Consider the following 18,964-nt stretch of genomic DNA (forward strand, 5'->3'; position numbering starts at 1 on the left):
GAGCTTTCTGCGCCAGTGTGATCCATGTCTCATACCAGTAAGTGACCAGAGGAATCTTGGACAACTGTTGACTTTTTGCATGCCAACCATGCTAAGCAACTTGCCAGTGGAGTCGGAGTGCTGCGGCTCCCCTGCAAACTCTTAGGTAGGAACAAGCTCTTTAAACACTCCCAGTACCTTGTGTACAGAAAGAGGAGGACACCCTTTAGCATATGCATCAGTTCTGACAAACCGTCTTTCCTCTAGGCAGCAGAGGAATGAAGATAGGCAATGTATCAGATAAGTGTCCCAAGCAGTCCCACAACATATAAAGAAAACCCTGATGCCTTATTACAGAGGGATTTCACATTCAGAAAAGCTGCCACATGGGAAAGGCAAAAATGGAGGACCTCAAGGAAACTCAATTCCTCAAGGACTTAAGGAAGCAGAGAAGAAAAGCTCTTGATCTGCTTATAAGTAAGATTTTCCTTCTACCCAACACATACTGCCATGTGCAGCTAGGATACTCTCCCATTTGAGAGAAGACTCATGAAGACCTAAAATTAAAAAAAAAAAAAAAGAATACTATTTGGCATTTTTAATTGAGCTGAGGTTGCCATGGAGCTTAAAGCTGCAATCTCTATGACTTCCACAGACAACAGGCTATTCTTCTTGCATCTTTCACAGGATTCAGCACTTTGGATTCTACCTCCATAAGCTACTGCACAGCCAATCTCCTGAGAGTTTGGCAAATATTTTCCCTTTCTTTTTAGCAGAGCAAAAGTTGCCCCACTTTAAGCACTACCAGCTGTAAAGACTAAGGAAATCTCTAACAGTGATGTCTAGAAACAAGGAAGGCTGCATTAAGGAAGGATCAGAACAATTTCCAACACTGATCAAGAGTTTATTTTTTATTTTTTAAACAATAAAAACAAACATCTGTGCTCTGAGCAAAACCAAATCACAAAAAATATGTCTTTAAAGTTTACTAACAGGACTGCAAGGTAAGGCTTTCCAAAGAGATTTCTTGAAATAAATTATCTTCACCTAAGCATTTATACGATTCATCCTTTCAGTAAATTCACCCTTAAATGTCCTAAAAACCAGCAGTAAAAAAAAAAGTTACCAGTAATTCTAGATAATACTTGGTGCCTTCTGAAAGACAGTTATACTAGAACTCACTCCCCAAACATTTAAAAATTAAGCCACTGTCATGTAAAACTCAGCTATGCAACCTAGGTTCCAAATGTGTCTCATGTCAAAAGTTCTTTAAAAAAATTAAAGGAAATGTTAGATTCACTGTGTTGACATCCCCTACGGTCCAGCTGCCTTGATTTTTCTCATCTCTGTACGTCTGGTTAAGCTAATGTATGTATTACTATCTAATGTGGGGTTAAAAAATAAAAAGCAAGACACCACAATTATCTCTAGTCTCTTCAGTGCAGTCTCATTCATCCATCCATCCATGTACAGACCCTTCTCTGCATGTCACCAAGCTCACTGGTTTTCAACTCTGTTCCATTGGCATATTGTAACACTGAATTACTTGCTTCATGCCTCTTTTTCATACTTTTCTCATCAGTCCCATTTCTGTTGCTAGCAATGAAATGCATAAAAATAATGCAGCTCTGGAGAGCGAGCAGAGCCAGAAGTTAGCTTAGTGCAAAGAAGCCCAGAAAGGGTAAAACTAACTTATACAGGGATAACACAAGTGATCAATGCCTCACTACACAACCCAAGGTTATATTTAAGTTATGTAGCTAATCAATCTACCCTATGAACTAAATTGCCAGCAACATGCTAGAAGACTGCACTGCTCCTGACTTCCAGCATCTAAGGCTATCACTTCTTTCTGCCAGGCTGCAAGCAGTCTTAGGTAATACTTTAAACTCATTCTTGATAAGAGCAGTAACTTGGCAGTGGATGCCTGCTGACCTAATAGGGAATTCATTGCAAATCTCAACACTTTTCCCTCCTGTAATACTCCCTGTGGATGACATCAAGGTAAACATGCCAGCATTCTCAAACAGCTGTTAATTTAGAATATGTCGTCTTTCCCCTGCCTCTGCCATGCAGTTGGCCTACACCTCATGCTAGCACCAGGTATCATGCCTGTGGTTTAGAAACTGCATTTGCTTATCACGGGGGGAAAAATGTCACATAGAAAAGATTACAAAAAAAGGTTAATTTGTCAGCTGTCCAAACACTATTAAGACCACATGCTTTATACAGCAGAGAGGCAGCCAGCTCGCTCATCAGCACAGCTAGCTGAGCTTTGAAGAGACACGTCCTGCTGGTAAGAGCACAGGATATTTTTTTTTCTTTAAACGTTGCTCACAAGAAAGAGGAAGAGGCAGGGACGGCTATGAATTCTGTTGCATCTGAAGTCTCCGTTCGGCTGCAGCAGCTAATGTTCTGCGGCGCAGGGTGACAGGGTCAGAGGTAACACCCTCAGGCATAGAAGGCCTCTCTGAGGCAGAGTCCTCATCAGAGGTTTTGTTTAAAAAACGCCTATAAAGGGAAACAACAAAAGATGGGTGAAAACAAGTCATCTCATTTTGGCTTTGAATAGTACCTAATTGGCTCATTCAGGGGAGTTCAATTAGGAAAATAAGGGAGCATTTTAGGTAAGGAATACGGGGAAAATACCACATCTGCAGATCCACAAGTAGTACAAACTCCAACTCCCACTACACTTGCCAGAATGACCCTATGTTATCCATCATAACTTTGAGACAGCTAAGCGGCATATCATAATAAGCTTTATGATGTCTCTCGTGGTTAAAGCACAGAAGCAAGAGCTCAAAAATTTCAGTTCTATTCTTATATCTATAATAATTAACTGTGCAACTCTGCCAAGTTGCTTAACCTCTATTTTCCCACATGGAGAATGAGGGAAAATTTCTCTCACTAATGTTTTCGAGGAAGCTTTGACAGAAGCTGCTCTCAAGAGGCAAAGGGCTAGTAATGTTAAGAGAGAAAAATATATATATAAATACACACGAAGACACACACACTCACGTGGAAGCAAATTCCAGACAGGACATCCTAATGTGTTTTAAATTTAGTATTAAATGCAACAATTGTGAACCCCTTAAACTGAAAGTACAGGATGGGACCAGTAATTTTGACATAAATCTAAAGAATGAAATATCATTTGCCTCTCTGTGGCACATCTACACAAGCATCCAACTGCACAGTTCTTACTGTGCAGTCAGTTCCAGCTTTAGCAAGTACTGAATGACTACATGCAATAACTGCCATTACTGCACAGTCCCAACACCGCACAGGTAGATGTCCAACCCTACTGCACAGTAGGAATGAGCTACTGCACAGCTCATTGCGCAGTACCAACAGCATCACAGCTCATGCCCGCCAATGCTATGTCACCGTAGCAATGAGCTATGGTGACAAAGTTAATTGCTACGGCAACAAAGCATCTTGTGTAGATGTGCCCTGTATGAAGTTTAAAACTTCAAGGAAAATGCATCTAGGGAGGGGTATATTTGAGACCAAATTTTCCAAGAGACCATTAAAAAGATACATCCATGACTATTCAAGTATGTGCACAGAAGCATTTGTAGGCATAAAAAAGATAAATTTAATAATGTTAAACTATGTGGTGACACAAAGCTACAATTGCAAATAATGACAATAGGCTTTTTGCAGGCTCTTTTTACAAGTGAGGTAGAGGGAAAGAAACATTTTTTCAGTAAAAGTGAGCCAACCACTCAAAAAGTTTCTTGTATTGTGCTGTGCTCTTTCCCGCTCTCACTGGGTATTTGTGTTCATCAACAAACTGGTGCTCAGGGTATCACAAAGTTCATAACCACATATAGAATTAGTAAAAGAAAAAAAAATTCAGTCCAATAAACATATATATAAAAAACAGCTGGGCCAAAAGATTCCATGTAAACTAGTCACTGTGTCCACAGGGGTGTAAAATGTTGAGTTAACAATGTAGCCCTTTTGTGTTTTTGTAAAAAGTTTTAACTGATCTAAGCCACTCAATCCCTAAGTAGCCATAAAACCTTGCTCAACCCTTGCAAAGCAGCTGTGTCTAACAATTTTATACCTATTAGTATGTGTATTGCAGGCAAAGCTGAAGTCTGCCAGGAAGGAAGATAAAGGTTTACTGGGAGCAGATTCAGGAGATGCTCTGGTTCACTCATTTATTAAGGACATGATCCAAAAGCTACTGAAGTGGGCAGGAGTCTTTCTATGATTATAGCAGACCTTGGAAAAAGCCCTCGGTTAGGAGGGTATACACCAGGGGTGCCAACTTTCATTAAATTTACAGACAGATCATAAAAAGTAAAACTAAAAATGCCTGTCTGCAAAGTCTGTGAAAGAGAGAAAGAAAAACAATGAAGACTCCTTGTCAGAGGAAAGCCTTGAAGGAGAGACAGGGCACAGTAGTGGCACCTGGTGTCTCAGCAGGAGTGCAGCACCCTATAGGAAGCTTTCTCACAGGGCTTTGTAGCCCATAATCCCTTCCCTATCAGCCATGTACTGCTTGTACTTCTGCTTGCGTCCCTGCCTGTAACCCTGCTGCAGGTAGGCAGACATAAGTCTTGCTCTGAGGGTCCCTACCATGACAAGGAGGTGGGGGGGTGGGAGAGCAAGGCCAGGAGGAGTAAAACGAGGGGGGGGGATTAGGAAGACGGCACAGTGTGGCATGCAGTCAGGGGAATCGGAGTATACAGGGGATCCCTAGGGTAGGACAGCATGGAATCAGGGGTGCAGTGACAGAGATTTTTTGTGGCCAATACCAATAGCTGATTTTTAAGGAAGTGTATTGGCCGATACCAATCTGATTTCCAATACACAGTCCAGCTGATAAGTCTGTTGTGGTGGAAAGGGAGGAAGGAGGGAAGGTGTCGTGGTGGGAGGGTGCAGATTGAGGCCCCTGCGGTGAGGGAGTGGGGCTGTGCCTGGGGCAGACACTGCTCAGCTGGGGCAGGGCAGGGTGCAGGATGGAGCTGTGGCTTGTTCTGGTGTCCACTGGGAGGGGGGCAGCTCCCACCCTGCAAGACTCGGGTGGGGGGGGGCGGCCCACGTGTCCCTGGATCTGTGCAGGGTGGCCTGTCCCAGCCTCCGCTGGGAAGAGCTCAGTGAAACCCTGGCCCCAGCCCGCAGCAGCAGCCTGCCCACCCCTGCACAGATCTAGGGGGCACATGACCCCCATACCTTCCCAGGATGTGCGCAGCGGCAGGAGCTGCCACTCTCCAACAAGTCATGGCTCTATCCTGCACCCTGCCCTGGTTGAGCAGAGCCTGCCCCAGCCCCACTCCCCACCTCACCATAGGGGCTCAATCTGCCCCCACCTCCACAACAGACTTACCAGCTGGACACAGCTCTCCAAGCTGCCAGGCTGTGCTCCTCACCACCTACATGCTGCACTGCAGCTGCACGCATGCACAGGGCATTTATTGGCCAAATTATTGGCCACATCAGGCAAAAAAAGCTGATTTCCAATACAGTCAATTTTCTTCATAATCAGTGCTGATCTGATGTCTGACCAGTGTATTGGTGCACCTCTACTAGGAATCCAGTGAAAAAGAATTGCCAACCTAGGGATTTTTTTTTTTAATTTTTTTTTTTTACTACTGTGGTTCTTAAACCCTAAAAAGTGAACCGCCCCTCTTCCAAACCCTAGAAGGGCTATGTTTACATCATGTAAAACACATCAGTAGAAATAAATGTCAGTAAAAAATAATTAGTTGTCAGTAGAGTTTGCAGATTATCACTAAAAGTCTTGGGTTGGCAGCCCTGGCAACGCACAGGCTATGATGCATCAGGGTTTAGGTTGTTCCTTCCTAAGTTTTTTTAAAAAAAATAACGCTACTATGATCAAACTGTCCTGTAACTATTGGAGCACAGACATCTGCTGCTTTCACTGTCCTTGGCACTTAAACATGAAGCTGGAAAACCCTAACTTCTCAGTGACTGTAATCTGTACAAAGGTGGTTAGCTGTTTTAGTTTGAAATCAGGCAAAAAGCAGAGTGACACCATTGAGACTAACTGGTTCAGAGAGGCATGAGTTTTTATAGGCAACAACCTACTTTGCAGACACTATGAGGATTATTTTCAAGGCTCTGTTTTTCTGTACAACAAACACCCTACAAGTTATTCTAATTAATCAGTCAATATGAACTGTCAGGGATGAAGCATACTTTCGAGCCTGCTGTAACAGGTCTTCCTTTCGCTGAACTAACATCCGCTGTCTTTCATCAGCCGACTTGGAGAAGCGACTTCCTCTTGCCTCAAAGTCTTCTGTCTCACTGGGCTCTAATTCCATTTCACTGAACTCCACCATTTCTTCCAGCCTTGGATTAAGTTCAAGAGGCACCCTCTCAGTCTAAGATAAAGAAAGGAAAGCAAAAGAGAAACTGCTAACAGGGGCTTGTGTCAGAACAAGCTACAGCCTAATATTTACACTTACTGAAAAGTTTTATCTTATAAAATAAATGTAGGGATATTAGACTCCTTGCTTAGATATCACATTTCTTTGTGCTCTTCAAAGTTTCAGCCAAAATATGCAAAGACAAGTCAAAATATGTTGAAGACAGACTTCCATGAAGCTTTATCTTATCTACAATGTCAGGTCATGCTACTTCTTGTAGATAACACCACTAATCATGAGACTGACAATTTCCAAATACAAAGATGCAAACCTCTCATTTAAACCCCATTTAAAAATGAACTGTGTGTTTCTATAAATAATTAAATTTTTAGATACAACTAAAAAGCCAAGGCAAAAATATTGCTATAATAAGAGGACTCTCCCTCTCTCTGCAATATGGTAGCCAGAGAAAATAGCTAAACAGAAAACCCCAGGGAAAAGGCACAGTAGATTACTTAATAAATTGAGTAATAGCCCCAGTGGCCACTCCATCCTGATACACTGTAAATACTAGCATTCAGCATGTGTTTGGATCTCATGACTTTAACTTTGTTTTTTGTTTTTTTAAGTCCTGCAGACCAAATGCATGCAAACTGCCACTGAGACAGAGCTGAGGAATGAGGCCCTGTTTTGTTACTAATAAACTCTAGTGAGTTGTCAGAGAGATTTTAAACCAACTATCAACAGCACTGTTTTTACATATCTCTGTGCCCTGCTTCTCTTTGGAATGGGACCTTCACATCACACTCGTACCACTGGTGCAGGAGTTCCACTCACAGCTCTGCACTCAGCGCACTGGACACAAACGCCTATTGAAAAGCTCTATGCAACTTTATAATGCCGGATAAATCAAAAGCCTTCTCTGTTCTGTTTACTGCTGTGAGCTGTATCTACTTAGCAGGCTGAACTTGGAAGAATAGATAGATACAATCCAATTAAGCAAGCTCCATCTTCCACAATGTTTCAAACTGTTGCTTAATACACTTGCCAGAAATTGCCAAGTTGCCAAGTTGCTCAATTTCTTGTCTGATGGAATTTGCCATCCCGCTTGAGCGAATATTGGCATTTGTAACAGACAATGCAAGCTACATGGTGAAGGCTTGGAACAATGTGCTTTGTGGGCTGTGGTCAAACTGTGTACATATTCATTGCTATACACATATAGTTGCTTTGGCAGGAACTACTTGGCAAGAGACCTTCAAGCAAGTGGATCGCTTTGTTGCTTTAATGAAGTCACTTTTAGTAAAAGCTCCAGACTGTCATGCATGATTCTTGAGATACTTGGAGGATCAGAATATTGATTCACCAGCATTTCCACCAGAACCAGTTGTGACCACGTGGAACACATGGTTCAATTGCGTCAAGTACCATGCACAGTATTCCTGGCTCTAATCATGGGTTCGTGAAACTTGAACCAACAGAACAAGGGAATACAGCTGTTCTGCAGGAACTGACCAGCCTGTTGGCAGTAGCAGACCTGCACAATGATGTGAATGAAGTACACTGCAGAGAACTGTGGAAGCCTGGTGACAGCACCGGACTTTTTTATACTTCCAGAAATACCAAGTACACAAAGTGTACAACACTATCTTGGATTTAATTTTGTGGTTGAAGCATCTTGTTTTAGCAACTGATAATGTGAGAGGATCCACAGCTGCTCAGAGTGCTGCTGATAAACTGAGACAGAACAGCATGAAAAGTAAACAGCCAGCAGTTGATTTTCTCTGCACTGTTTGAGCACTGGATCCTAAACAAATCGGTTCTGTTTGTATAGATTACAAAACTATGAAATCAGAATTAAAGCTGCCCAGGGAGTGTAGCATGTAATGGCCAGTGCATTTAGGAATGGTCAAAGATGGGTTTGCAGATATTGAGGATCCTATTCAGTTGTGGACAGCTGTTGAAGACTGCATTCCCAACCCACAAAATATGCAGTGGTTCTCCTGCAACTCACTATAAATTCACTTGATGTGGAAAGAAATTTCACCAAACTTGGGGTTCTTCTTAGTGCTCAGCATCAAAGTCAGAAAGCTGAAAATGTGGCTGGAATCCTGCAACTATATTTTAACTCCCCAGAGTAACTGAGAAACTTTCCCCTTTGTCCTGCAATAAACCTGGCTTTTGTTGATACATTGCTTGCAAGGGAGTTTGTTCATCCAGTTTAAATCTAGTTGTCCCAGGTTTCTGGGTGGGGGCTTAAGCTAAAGCTAAACTTATTTGAGACCGCTTAAAACTTGCCCCCAGGCCTTACTGCTGCCAACAGGTGCAGGGAATAAACAGCAGGGGTCAGCAATGCTCAGATCCACAAAGCAGGGGCTGGGGGGCAGAAGAAGCACAGCCACAGTTGGACCCACATCCTAGTGCATGGGGGGGAACTGCTGCAAGCAAGCAGTTTTCCTGCACAGCCCCACTATGCCCTGCCACACTGAGTTATACACGCTGCATTGTGGAGGCCCTGGGGGAGGGCAGCAGGGCCAGGAGCAAAAGCCCACAGTGTGTACCCAGCCTTCCCCTGCCCCCCCCCCCGATTTGGGGGGCACAAGTCCCCCCTGCCTCCCAGGAGTGTGTGCTGCCACTGGGAGCCAGCCCTGCCCCCGCCAAGCCCGCAGCAAGCAGGCAGCAGTGGGGGAGCCAACTAGTGCTCCTTCTGCTGCGGCTGCCTTCTGTTGGAGGCAGGAACTGAGCCCCTGGCCCCACAGCCCTGGCAGCTGGGGGCCCCCTCCGGCAAGGCTGAGGGGCCAGGGCCCATGGGTGGGGGGCAAGGGACACATGAGCAGGGGAAAGAGGGGCACACCTCTTCAGGGCTGGGAAGGCTGTGGAGGGGGAAGTGAGGGGCACCATCAAGGCCGGTGGGGGTCTGAGGGGGACCTTTAATTTTAATAACGGATTTTGGGGGTTGTTTGGTTGGGGGGGTTGTTGTTTTTGGGGGGGTTTATTGTTTGTTTTTTTTTACCAGAGAAAACCAGGATCCCTGGGCATGACATGTCTAGTGACATGAACCCAACCTTCAAAGTCATTAATGTGTAATTATTGACGATCAAACATTAGTAGCTACATCTCTCCAGAGGCCTGCCAAGATACCCTTCAAGACTAAAGAAATTAAAGTGAGAAACACATCTCTTACAGGAGGCGACAGACTGTATAAGGAAATCAGATTTGTTTAGAAGCCATCCCTTTTAGGGAACACTACAAATCCAGTCTTTGAGAGAAGGCAGGGTAGAGTCACCTCTTACAGAGCAGTTGGGCCCAATTTTTTTGGCAGATGTCCCACAGATCAGTCCCATACCCTCCCTCTGCTTTCTGTTCCCTGCCCTGTGCTCCCTACTCAGAACAGCAAATTGAGCAATTTGCTGCTCTGCCTTTTGCTTCCTGTTCTATCTGCTACTGTGCCCTCTTCCTGATCTGGCTGTGCCTCATCAGGTAGGCCACCCCGTTATACACTGACTAATTCAGAGATGCATACACTTTCTTAAGCAACAGTTTACTTTGGTGGATGCTGCAAAAGGACTTTTTACATGAAAGTCTTTTCATAGCATCTGACAAAGCAAGCTGTTGCTTACAAAAGCTTATGCATCTTAGTCTGTTAAATGTAACTCTACCCTGCCTTCTCCATGTCTTCAGACTAACAAAAGTCACTCACTCTTTCAAAGAACAGAGAATGGAGTTCCATCATGATGACACTTATTCACCAAACAGAGCCTCTCTGCTCAAAAGGAAAGAGTAAAACATTGCATAAGGCCTGCAAGTGTGAGCTTAGAAATTTAATTTATGTGGGAAGCTACTGGACTCTATTGTGATTAAAGTGGTAGCCTCCCCTCCCCCATGTTCCCCCCCCACAAAAAAGAAAACTGCAATGGAACCAAGAACTGCTGCTTACCTATGTAGTCTGAAAGCATACATATTTATACCATGTTTTATGATGATCTTGGAGATGATTAAAAAAGATACTCCCCAATATTTAGTGTTTTCTGAAGGTGGGATTCCCTATGGAGCCCTACTCTGGGGCACATTTGCATGCTGATGTAATAGTGAAGTTCAGACTGCTTCTAAGGAAGTGAATGTGCCAGGAAAGGGTTTTAAGAACACCGTATGCTCAAGTATAGTTTGCAGAAGATGGCAATGAAGAGGAAATTTGAACAGTCATAAATCTGGAGGAGTTTGCCAGCTTTCCCACCCAGCTGCAGGACCAGTTCACAGCTGCACAAACACTGCTCATCAATAAAGGAAGCTACCTCAACTGCCACTACTGGCATCTCCTGAAGTATCTCACTACACATGACAGCTGACCTACAGGGCTCATGTGAGAACTGAGCTGATGAACCATGACATTACTAAACCACTGTAAGGCAAGTCAACAGTGTTCTCCCACCATGCTCTGTCATATATTATCAGGTCCCCTCTAAATAAAGATGTTGCTGGTCAGAGCTAAACATGGCAACTTCAAGAAGTACATTACCTAAGCCAAAGGCCTGAGTAAGAAGCTTAGCTATCATTTGCCATTCCAGCAGACTGCCCTAACAACTGTAATGCATTAAAGAGGCAACACATGGTCCACATCGGTTTCTACAGCCTAGCTGCTGTGACTCACATTCACTCACTGTGTCCATTTTATCATCCAGATACATGCTGATTGCAGTGTGCTGATAGCAGAAACCTCAAGAGACTAGCAACATCAACATTAAAAAGTGTGCAAGGCACAGATTTCAACAGCTGGTACGCAAAACAAGTCAAGTTATGTCTGTACCAAGGAACACATCAGTGGACCCGGCTGACTAACAGAACATCTTTGGAGAACAAGTGACAATGCATCGAAAGTGAATCAAGCATGAAATGTCAGCAGCCAAGTTATAATAACAGTAACACGATAAACTCAAATAAAATAAATGCTCTCTGAAATGCAAACATGACTTTGTATGAGTAACAATATGGAGGGGGATTATATATCACTGAGTCCCACCCCAACTGAGGCAGAGGGATGACATAACTGAGTGCTGTAGGACACTCACAGGAACAGCCTTGGAGCAGGAGACCAGTTGCTCTACCTAACTTTCTGGAATCTCCCAGATGATAGAACAAGAGCTCTCTAGTATCTATTCCACCAAGCTCTGCAGGTGAATCTCCACAATCCCAGTATCAGAAGATAGCAGCTATAGAAAAAAAAATCAGTTTGGGATTCTCCTCCCACAGTTACAAAAATTACCAGTCAATGAGCTTAACAGGCCATGTCAGTGAGGACTAAATTAAAAAAAGAGAGAGAGACTATAAGAGTCCCAGGCAAAAACAAAATGGCAGAAGAAACATCATCCCACCACAATTTTCTCTCTAATTTTACTCAAAAACCAAAGGGTGGAAGACAGGCAAGAATATCAGAATCAAGATAACTCTTCCTTCAGCAACAGCTGAACTACCATTCTTGAAGGAAGCTAGTGTCACAACTAACTTCTCAACCATTCTAGTATTGTATCAAAAAGAATAGACTATGGCAAGACTAAAGTCAGACCAGATTCTCAAGTGTAGCCACTTCCACAATTCAGAATCTATTCCTCTTGCAGACTTCAAGAAATTAACTACACTAAGAGTTTCTGTAAGGGCTGATGGGTTCTCTGTAGCACCTATCCAAGACTAACCATATACATGCTTGGAGGTATGTGTGTGGGAGGCGTTAACTAAAGAGATTCCCAGGCAGCCACTCTAATTAAAACAATTCACTGTTGCATGTATTAAGCCCCCACACATTTAAAAATGGCTGTAGGACATTTTATCTAAACCCCATTCAACATGGTTTAGTTAAAGCACCCCATAGCCATTTAAAAAACGCACAGGAGCTTAATACACGACACTGCGGCAACACCACAGCGTTCTAGTTAAGAAGTTGAACAGTCTCAGTTAAATCAAATCTGCTCCAACATGTTCCAATTAGAATGACAAAAAGCACATGTATAGGCAGCCTACGGTTTTACCAAAATCTTCACTCTCAAGACAGATTAACTGTGCCCTTAAAGGGTTTTCAAAACTTTCCCTTTGGGGCTTAGAAGCTAGACCCCCAGAACTCATGACTAATCCTAAAAGACACCTGCCGCTGGAGAAACAAAGATCCCTTTAAATGACCTTGTTAAATTACATGGCTTGATTTTAAAGTGAAGGAAAGTGTAAGCTTAGAGAATTTGGTTAGAATGACGTGTTCCAGAAAAAAAGGGAAAATGTACAAAGTGTTGAGCAAAGAGGGAGAAGAGCATTCTATCCTTGACTGATGCTATGTGACATTTGATATGGTGCCATAGAAAGAGATTCCACATTGCACCTGACAAAGAGATTGAAAGCATGGTCGAGATTTTTGAAAGCGGCCCGTGATTTTGGGTGCAGAACTTGATGTACACTAATCACAGCTCATTTAGAAAGGACAAGTACTCCACGAAAAAAAAACACTTAGCATTTCAAGGCATGCATCAAAAACCCCCCAAAACAAGTCAGCTTTTTTAATCTTCCATGAATTCTTGTTCAAGTTCCTTAAAATATACATTATAGTGAATCACAAGAAGAGAGGAGGGTTCTCGCATACCAAAGTCAGATACTTTAAAGTATGCCAATTCCCTCACAACACTGATTTCAGATAAAAAATAAATCCTGAGAGTCAGAGGGGGAAGATTAACAATTTTGGATGCTGCAGAGGAACATGAATTTTGAATTTAGTGAGGAGTGGAAGGTTGAATGAAACTGGAGATGAAGAAAATTTCAGGTTTCAGGGCAATGCATCTGGCTGAAAAGCTGGCTATGTTGTATATATGATCCCATCAAGGAAAACTCAAAACTTAAAGGGACTGGTCACAGATATTCTTCCTGGGTCATTACCACGTGATGAAAGAATTAACATGGACCTGGTCATCAGCATGAAGAGATCCAGGATTTACTAAAAGAGGGTGCAGCACTAGAGATGTGAAGGCCCAGAAAAAAAAAAAATGGGGAAAAACAGGGTTTTTTCCTGAGGACTTCCTCCGCCCCCCCCCCCAAAAAAAGTTTGGAAAAATTTAAACTTTTTGGAAAAAATTTAAAACATTTTAAAAAACCTCTTATGAAATATTTTCTCTTAGAATGATGAATAAAATGTTTAAGATAAGGTGTTCATATATTTCTACCCTTCACTCCCCCAAAATGTTTCCTAATAACTATGTAAGACTATCTACAATATCAGATCATTACAATTCCTGTACACCGAGGACAAGCAGTACAACACAACTCTCAAACACAAGAGAAAGACGCATTTCTGCCCCAACGGCGCACTGCCGTTTTCACAAGAGAAGGAAGAAGGATTCAGTTCCTTCTTTGCTTGTGGACTTCCTCTATTGTTGACTTTTGATCTAGAGCTTGGTGGATATGCTCCCGTCCTGACTAGGCCTCAAAGCACAGGGAGTGTACGCTGGCAGCAGCATCTATTCGTTCCTGTAGAGATTAGAACCAAGGAGCTTATTGCCCTACTTACTCAAAAGCCTCAGGAAAGGAGACAGAGCAAGTCTAAACATTTGAGTTGGAAGGAACCTGCCTCCTCCTGGCCCTGTGACCTTGAGATCCATAGAAGTACAGAAGCAGCACAAACAAGCTGAAAGAAAGTATATTTCTTTATTGAAAAGTAAGAGTTTAAATTTATCTGAATTCAGTATATTAAACTATATTTTATCTGCATTAGTATTTTTTATAACCTATGTAATTCATAATTGAATTCCCAATAATCCGCTGTTTTGTGACAAATCACCTAACCTTAGCAGTGAGCTGAGGGCTGCAGGGCAGGGAAGTTGCTCACAGTCAACTCTGAGGAGACCTCTCCTCTAGCCGTTACTAAATTTGTATATGCTGTAGCTTAGTGTGTATATATATGCAAGCTAGACACTAAATTACATTTTTCTTTTTTCTCCCTCAGAAAAATGGTGCGATCAACTTCTGGCACATGGAAGCATTTCCACACTGCAAGTCATTCTGAGGGGAAAAAATGTGATTTGCAAATACCAGCAAATGAAACATGCATTTCCACATGCTGTTAGGATAACCAAACACATCCTTGTATGTAAGAAGTGTCCAGCAGACATTAAAAAAATCCTTCATGGATGTAAGTGAGGAGGAGGTAGATCATGATGAAGAAAGTGCAGGTAGCTCTTTCCAACATTCTTGATCCAAAAGTCCTCCTACTGCTGCTGCTTTTTCTATAACACCAGCATCACAAAGGGTTGCCCAATCAACTTTCTCAAGTAACCAAATATTCATAGATGATGCATAGGGGAGGCATATGCCCCCATGAGATTGGCCTTCACTGGCCAGTTCATGGGGGGCAACCACTGATGCCCCCCTGAGAATGTGGGGGTGCCAAGAGAAGCGCTGGCAGCACTTCTGGGTTTGCCACTGGCACTTACGCTGGAGGTGGCAATCAGCCACTAGGAAACCCAGCCCGGCACTCGCCCCAGTCAGTGATCGGCCGCGAGGGGACCCCCAGGATCAGGAGACACCAGTAGCCCATGCAAACAGTGCAACCAGCTACATACAAAAGACTCAATAGCTTAACTTGTAGACAAGATGACACCTGAAGATCAGGAAAAAACTGACCAAGCTCTTGCAAGGGCAATATATTCTTCTGGGACGCCAGTGTCAATAACTGAAAATGAATACTGGAAGCTTTTAAATTACTAAGACCATAATACCGTTTGCCCAGCAGACATTCATATATTGCAAGGCTGGACGGGACCCTGGAAGATCATCAGGTCCAGTGCACCAAGCAGGAAAGATAACTGGGGGTCAGGTGACCCCAACAAGGCAACTGTCTAGTCTCCTCTTTAAGATTTCTAGGGTAGGTGATTGCACAACCTCTGGAAGGAGGAGCTTATTCCACAGTTTGGACACCCCAACTGTGAAGAAATTTTCTATAATATTGAACCTGAATCGATCTTCCAGTCATTACTCCAGGTTTTCCCCTCAGGTGCCCTGGTGAACAGTTGCTCACCAAGCCCTTGATGTACTCCCCTAGTGTAGCAGTAAGCTACTACCTAGTCCCCTCTCAGTCTTCTTTTCCTCAGGCTGAAGAGTCCCAGATCCCTCAGTCTTTCTTCATATGGCTTGCCTTTTAAGACTCTGATCATACGGGTGGCTCTTCTTTGGACTCTCTCAAACTTATCCACATCCTTGTTAAAGTGTAGTGCCCAGAACTGGATGCAGTACTCTAGCTGCAGTCTCACCAGTGCTGAGTAGTGCAGAAGAATCACCTCCTTGGTTTTGCTGGAGAGGCATACCAGAGTATTATTTGCCCTACTGGCTACAACATCACACTGCCAGCTCATATTCATACTGTGGTCTATTATTACCCCCAGGTCCCTTTCATTTGCGGTGCCAGTCAGTTCGGTGCCGCCAAGCCTACAGGCGTGTTGGGGGTTGCTCATCCCTACGTGGAGCACTTTACATTTTTCAGTGTTGAACATCATCAGATTCCGACCCACCCAACTTGCTAGCCTGCCTCTGTAGCCTATCTTCAAGTGTGACCACGCTCCTCCATAACTTAATGTCATCTGCAAACTTGGCCAGTGAGCTCTTCACCCCCACATCCAAATTGTTAAAAATGTTGAAAAGTACTGGACCAAGCACCAACCCCTGCAAGACACTGCTGCCCACTTCTAGCCCAGATGACACAGATCCATTCACTAACGACTCTCTGGGTCCTATCCTGCAGCCAGTCTCTCAGGCACCTGACTGTCTCAGAGTTAAGCCCACAATCCTCCAATTTTCTCACAAAGCTGTTGTGGGATACTAGAGCAAAGCCCTTTTGGAAGTCCAGGTATACAATGTCAACCTGCTCTCTCATGTCCAAGTGGCAAGCTACCTGGTCATAGAAAGAGATGAGTTTGGTAAGGCAAGACCTGCCCACGATGCTAGCTGTCATTCAGAATCTTACCTTCTGCAAGCTTATCACAGATAGATTCTTTGATGAACTTTCTAGGATTTTCCCTATGATGAAAGTTAGGTGAACTGGCTTATAGTTACCTGGGTCCTCCCTCCTGCCCTTCTTGTGGATGGGTACAACATTGGCCCTCTTCCAGTCCTTAGGGAATTCTCCAGAGTGCCACAAGTTATGGAAGAGTTTTTCCAGGGGTCCCACAATGACTTCAGCCAGCTCCTTCATCACTCTTGGATGAAGATCATCCAGTCCCGCTGACTTGTATATGTCTATTTTTTTTTAACTGGTCCTAAACCGATTCTATGGCAATAGTAGGAAGGCCTATTCCTACCATGCTCATCCTCTACTCTACCTGGCGTGGTTTTCCCCTTGGTTTGGTGAAAGACAGGAGGCAAAGTAGTCATTCAGGAGTTCAGCTTTCTCCTGGGTACCAGTAACCAGCTCTCTTGAGTTGCTGAGTAATGGTCCCACACTCTCATTTGTTGTCCTCCTGTTCCCTATGTACCTAAAAAGGATTTCTTCTTGTCCTTGATTCCCTTTGCTAATTTAAGTTTGGCTGCTGCTTTAGCCTGTCCTATCTGTTCCCTGTAAATGCAGGCCATTGTGGAACAGTCCTCCTTGGGGCCCACTCCAAGCTTCCATTGTTTATAAGCCTCTTTCTTAAAAGGACCGTGATATCCCTGTTTAGCCAAGAGGGCTTCCCAGCCAGTTATCTTTTCTCTGCGTAGGAATGGACTTTCTTTGTGATTCAAGGTTTGTGTCCTTAAGAAACAACTCTTCATGCACATCTTTCCCCTTTGGCCCTGGTCCTGCAGCAAGGCATTCTTTGAGCAAGCCTCTTTTTAGAGTCAGAATATGAACGTGTAATGCAATCTGTGCAAGGAAAAAACAAAAAAAACAACAAAAAAACCCCAAAGCAGCGTCTTGCAGTACTTACAGATGGATGGACAAATGAGTGAGCAGAAGGAATCATAAACTCTGCGATGACACCACCTCAACCTTTTTTTTTTTTTTTTTTTTTTAAACAAAGCACTGAAACAGGAGAGAACAGGCATACTGCAGAGTATATCAGTAGTAAAATATGTGAAGTCCTACAGAAGATTGGGAACAGTATTGGGAATCTGCTTTGCTGACTTGACAATGCACGTAACATGAAAAGTAGCATGGGAAATCATAATGGATAAATTTTAATATTATAAAAGCCTTAATCTGTCAGTCTGTCTGCCCATAACGCTTTACTCGCACTCTGACTGGCTGACTGAAACAGCCAATCAGAGTGCAAATAAGCATTCGGATAGGAGATGGCGACACAGAGTGCCGTCATGATTTCATAGATTTCATAGACATTAGGGCTGGAAGGGACCTCGGAAGATCATCAAGTCCAGCTCCCTGCCTGAAAGGCAGGAAGTCAGCTGGGGTCATAGGATCCCAGTGAGATAAGCATCTAATTTGCTCTTGAAGGTGTTCAATGTAGGTGCTTGAACCACCTCTGATGGCAGGCTGTTCTAGACCTTGGGGGCTCGGACAGTAAAGAAATTCTTCCTTATGTCCAGCCTGAAACGGTCTTGCAGGGCTTTATAACCATTCGATCTCGTCATCCCTTGAAGCGCTCTGGTGAACAAATGTTCCCCCAGGTACTGGTGGTCATCCCTGATAAATTTATAGGTGGCCATCAGATCACCCCTGAGCCTGCACTTTTCCAGGCTAAAGAGACCCATGGTGGGGACACGGGATGGAGTGGGGGGGAGAAGGGGAGCTGCCCTCACCCCCACCCTTGCTCCTTGGAGGTGACAGCGGCAGTGCTGGTGGGGAGCAGGGTCAGGACACTCCAGAAGGGGTGAGGCCACTGCTGGCCTTGGTCCACCCCTCCCCCCTTCCATCGTTGCCACCTGCAGGGCCGACATGCACCAATATGGCAGTGGTGGGGGGAGGAGCGGGTGCACCAGTAGTTAAGGAGTGGGCCCGGGCCCAGTGCGGGGAGGTGGAGAAGGAGCAAGCCCAAGCAGGGGGAGAAGCCATCCCACCTCGGTGGTGGTGGTGGTGGTGGGAAAACTGGAGGGGGAGGGGAGGAGTGGGCCTCCTTCCCCGCCTCAGGCCTGGGCCCACTCCTTCCCTCACCCCCCTCCCCAACTCCTCCTGGCCCCCCACCACCGCTGGGTTGGCTGCCTGCCCCCCCCCCCCGCCATAGTGGCCTGGCTTCTCCCCTGCATTAGGCCCAGGCCTGCTCCTCCCCTCCCCCCACTATTGCAGCGAGCAGGAAGGGAGCAGGCCCAGACTCTAAGCAGGAGTGTAGGGGGGCCCGAATGGGGGTTCTGTCCCTGCCTACTCCCCCCCTCGTCATTCTTGACAGGCAATTGGCTAGTATCCACATATTACTGCAATAGGATCCCATGGGCTAAACTTACTTCTTAATGACCTCATGAATTTGGACACACTGCAAAAGACCTATAGAAGAGCAAAATGAGTTATAAAACATATTGTAGCTACAATCTTTAAGAAGCAGCAGGAAGAAAAGAATGCAAAGAATAAAACAGTGACACACAAACTGTATTAAAACTAGATGGGGTAGAGTGGTGACCTCATTTGAAAGTTTACTAAAAAACAAAGCTCTTCAAGCAACAGTAATAACTGAGAATCTTGAAGTACCCAG

General features: G+C 44.2%; 1 protein-coding gene and 1 pseudogene across 1 annotated transcript in view; one reads left to right on the plus strand and one right to left on the minus strand.

Annotated features, from left to right (window-relative positions):
• Positions 1 to 862: 862 nt before the first annotated feature.
• Positions 863 to 18,964, minus strand: part of AMFR (autocrine motility factor receptor) — a 47,121-nt gene continuing 29,019 nt past the window's right edge. Inside the window, exons 13-14 of the mRNA XM_090062293.1 lie at positions 6,157 to 6,341; positions 863 to 2,490 (exon numbers count right to left, since the gene is read on the minus strand). Of these exons, the coding sequence (XP_089918419.1) occupies positions 2,343 to 2,490; positions 6,157 to 6,341 (333 nt within the window). The 3' untranslated portion in view covers positions 863 to 2,342. The remainder of the gene's footprint in view (positions 2,491 to 6,156; positions 6,342 to 18,964) is intronic.
• On the plus strand, positions 7,326 to 18,377 carry LOC149857312 (uncharacterized; annotated as a pseudogene).

Source organism: Crocodylus siamensis, chromosome 9 (assembly GCF_052110815.1).
Source record: "Crocodylus siamensis isolate JL-2025a chromosome 9, ASM5211081v1, whole genome shotgun sequence".
NCBI classification, from domain to species: Eukaryota; Metazoa; Chordata; order Crocodylia; family Crocodylidae; genus Crocodylus; species Crocodylus siamensis.